The 4,050-nt window shown below is 36.4% G+C and overlaps 1 protein-coding gene across 1 annotated transcript; it reads left to right on the forward strand.

The window, feature by feature from the left end:
- The first annotated feature begins 259 nt into the window (after positions 1–259).
- On the forward strand, positions 260–1,465 carry LOC121422400 (annetocin receptor-like). The gene has a single exon (XM_041617412.1). It carries the CDS (start codon positions 260–262, stop codon positions 1,463–1,465), a length of 1,206 nt encoding a protein of 401 aa, XP_041473346.1.
- Positions 1,466–4,050: the final 2,585 nt, after the last annotated feature.

Raw genomic sequence — 4,050 nt, forward strand, 5'->3', positions numbered from 1 at the left:
TTAGAAATTGACGCCACTCTATACTATAGGGGGCAAATTCTGGATTATTCGGGTCCAGCTTAAGGTGTCAGTGAGCCACTTTTTATGCTGTATATTTTTTTCTACAGATGCAGAACTAATTTCTACAAGGATATATTGATGCCATCATCAAAATTGGTGTTCATATCCTGTTCCTACAAATAAAAATACTCTCATTAGCCATCGTTGCAACCAATTTTGACACTGACTTGATTGATATAGGGCCTACTCAGTTTTCAACATGTTGGCCCTAAGATACATTCTTGCTGTGTTGATTCGAAGCATCTCCATGATACTTGGGATTCCTGGAAATGGTCTCATCATTATCGTCTACTGCAAGAAGAAACGCAAGACCGGAACAGATGTATTCATCCTTGGACTTGCCGTTGTTGATTTCGTCGTTTGCCTAAGTTTCCCTATGAAAATATATTCGTATGTAACCTCTCAGTTTACAAACGACGCCTTGTGTAAGTTGATGCACTTCGTTGTATTTTGGAACACTTATATCGGCGTTTTCTTGACGACAATCATCACTGTTGATCGTTTTATTGCAGTTTGTAAACCAATGAAGAAACGAGTGTCCCCCAAGCAGGCAGTTGTCATCGTGTCAGTAAGCGTCATTTTAGCAGCAGTTTCAGCCATACCTTCGGTGGCATTAACAGGAATCGTATATACTGGTCCTGTGTCAAGATGTACTTATTACACAGACCACATGGTCTATACAAAGACTTTAACATACCTGAACGATGTACTCTTTTACAGCTGCCTCACTGTTATCACGGTTCTCTATGTTCTGATCTGGATTGCTGTGCGTCGTCAGGCAAGGGTGCGAGCCCTGAAGCTTGGTGGGATCAACAGTGTCTCTCGCAAGGTTCTGCTCAACCAGGTTTCCGTGATGCCATCGGAGGCTTGGGAAGCATCAGACCAAGGAAAATCTGATAGACCAACAACAAGTCAAGCAACCATGGCAAAGGACGACTACACAAAAGATAATGCAGAGTCTGCAGGAAAGGGGACAGGGTCTTCAAGAAATGCAAGTGTAGGGAGTAGTAATCATCATACTGTGGAGCTTCATATAGGACAAGGTCCATCACAAGGCAACCAACTATCTCCACCCATCAGGGCGAATCCAGTACAATCTCGAGGAAAGGCAGCCGCGCCAGTTCCGGTTGTCCGGACCAACAACAAGACAACCGTGATGATCTTCACGATCACTGTCGCATTTTTCCTTACCTGGATTCCAACCAAAATTTGGGACTACTACCCAAGCATAAAATTCACGTGGATCGGGACTGATCCAGTCAGATATAACATATTCTACCTATCTCTACTGGCGATCAACCTCAACCAGGTTATCAATCCATTCATCTATAGTTTCGTCAACGTTCAGTTCAGACGAGAATGCGTCACGGTGATGAGACACATCCGACAATGCAGATTTTCTTAATGTCAAACATTTCTTTATTGTATCTCGGTACTTTTCATTCTCATAATTATCTTTGAGTGAGTTCCAGTATATTTAAACTTTCTAGTTATTGTTGCTGTTATTATTGTTAATGTTCTGGTTATTGTTTTTCTGGCTGTTGTTGTTCTTCTTTTCTTTTTCTTCTTCTTCTTCTATACTACTACTACTACTAGTACTACTACTACTACTACGACTTCTTCTTCTCCTCCTTCTTCATCGTCTTCTTCTCCTTTTTTTCTTTTCTTCTTCTCATCTTCCTGCTTCTTCTTTAGTTCCATAGTTGTCATCATCATCCCCAGTCACCACCCCCATCTTTTTCATCGTCATTACCATCCTCGAATTTACCCTTTTCTACATGTCCCATGTATCCCGCTCACAACCCTCTTTGAAGAGAAATTTTTGGCTATTCTTTCCATTCTAAACATTTTGCTTCATTATAATCACGAAAATCATTCAAAATGTAAACTTTCTTGCAGCTTGACAAGTTTATTATAATCAGATTTTAATATTCGTATATGTCTTGATATTACCCGCTTGTTCGTCTGGCTATTGTTAGCGTAAACATTATCTTTTATACCTTTATCTGGCACTTTGTAATATATATATTTTTCTCCACCCTTTAATGGAGATCATAAAGCATAAAGAGTAAAGACTTGTAAACATAATCAATCAAAGAAATTGTATCATATTCATGTATTTACAATAGATGCTTATCTTTTTTCTATGTAATGCCTTATGTAACCTATGATTAATAGATATGATGTCCATTTTTCCAGTTTCTGTCTGACCTTTCTCTTTCTCTCTCTCCTTCTCTCTTGCTCTTTCTCATTCTCCCGTCTTTTATGATCGCCGTCATGTCACTTTCTTTTTTATTTCTACTTCTTGATTGCAATCATAATACCATATGTCAAAAATTTGTGTAATATTTGTAATTCATTGTTTACTTATACGTTTTCCCCCTCCATCCATTATTTCCTCTTTCTTTTACATCCCCCTCTCTTTTATCACCCTTTCTCATGGTTACTCTTGCCAAACTTGTTCCTCTTTCCTTCTCCTCATGTATTTGCCTGTCTATTCTTTTTTAAATTAAATCTGTTTCATCATACACATCTGCTCATTCGATTTCACCTTTTTGTTACAATGTTATATGTATATTTTCTTTGTGCAATTTGTTGAATAATGGTCACTGCATGTAATATATTCATTTTCTGTTTTTTTATTGTGAACTCATATCCGGACTTTTTGATGAGTATTTTTAAAGAAAACCGAATTGAATATGAAAATGTGTATGTATATAATTGATAACATTTTCGATCGCTGCATTTTATGAGTGAGAGCAGGCTCAATCTCTCAGTCAAGCGACCTACGGTCGATACAAAGTACCAACAAGCTCAGTGGCTTTATTCAATTCAATTCAATTCAATTTGCATTTATTTCATTCTCGATAAAAATAATTATTAAGCAAGGTATGAGAAAAATATATTTACAAGCAAGAGTAAAAATTTAAATGAAATGGGGAACTGCATAAATAAAGCCTTGTGTAAGCGCAGTTCCCAAAACATTAATAACATGACATGGTATAGAGAAACAATAAGATAAAGAATTAAACATGATATATAAACATGAAAAAAAAACATAAAAATGTGTCAATCTACAAGACAAAAATAACTATACATATTTAAGATATAGGAACTGCTTCAATCTTTTTTTAATGACCTAACAGACTTGCTTTCAATTACATCTTTAGGGGTGGAGTTCCAAATCACAGGGAAATTATGTCTTAAACATTTCATTACGTTATTTTGTTTTAACTGGCCATAGGTGGAATGAATCTTTAAAACGAGTATTGTGATTATGTTTTCGGTGATTAAGGGTAAACATTTTATGGATATTAAGAGGTAGTTTATTCTGGAAATAAAAGAAACCAATTAATGCAGTAGAAAAATAATACAGATCATAAATATTAAGAGACTTTATTTTTAGTTCCCCTTTACTACTACACAGAACGAATATTATGACGTACGGTTGGTCTTCTGAATGCTGACTTACAAATATTTATAGCTTTATGATAGCAGTCAGGTAAAAAAAACACCTTCAAAATCCTAAAATCAGAATGATCCATTTAACATATCTTACTCAATACAGGGACACGATATCGGTCTTTTAGTTTGCCTCCTCCTTCCCCCCCTCCCCTCTCCCTTATTGTTACAGTCACACCAGCGCGCCGACCCCAGCTCGAAGAAACTCTATAACATTATGTCTAATGACATACCATCTGTCGGTTAGAAGTCAGTCTCGTTTATGTGACTGAAGCAGAAAAAAATGTTAATCCGTCACCACATCGAAAACAGAAAGAGACGAAACCTAATTCATTCAAAGTTGAAGCTGTATTATAAAATAATTGTTTGCTAAATATAATACACGATATTAAGGGAAGTCGCAAAAAAGTATGGTTTGTTTCCAATTCGTCTAATGTCAATTCTTCCAATTGCCAACACGTCTACCATCAGTTCATCCACTCACCATATGGTTTACTTTCATTTAGTCTAATGCCATCCCGTCTAATA

This window comes from Lytechinus variegatus, chromosome 10 (assembly GCF_018143015.1).
Source record: "Lytechinus variegatus isolate NC3 chromosome 10, Lvar_3.0, whole genome shotgun sequence".
In the NCBI taxonomy this organism is placed as follows: domain Eukaryota; kingdom Metazoa; phylum Echinodermata; class Echinoidea; order Temnopleuroida; family Toxopneustidae; genus Lytechinus; species Lytechinus variegatus.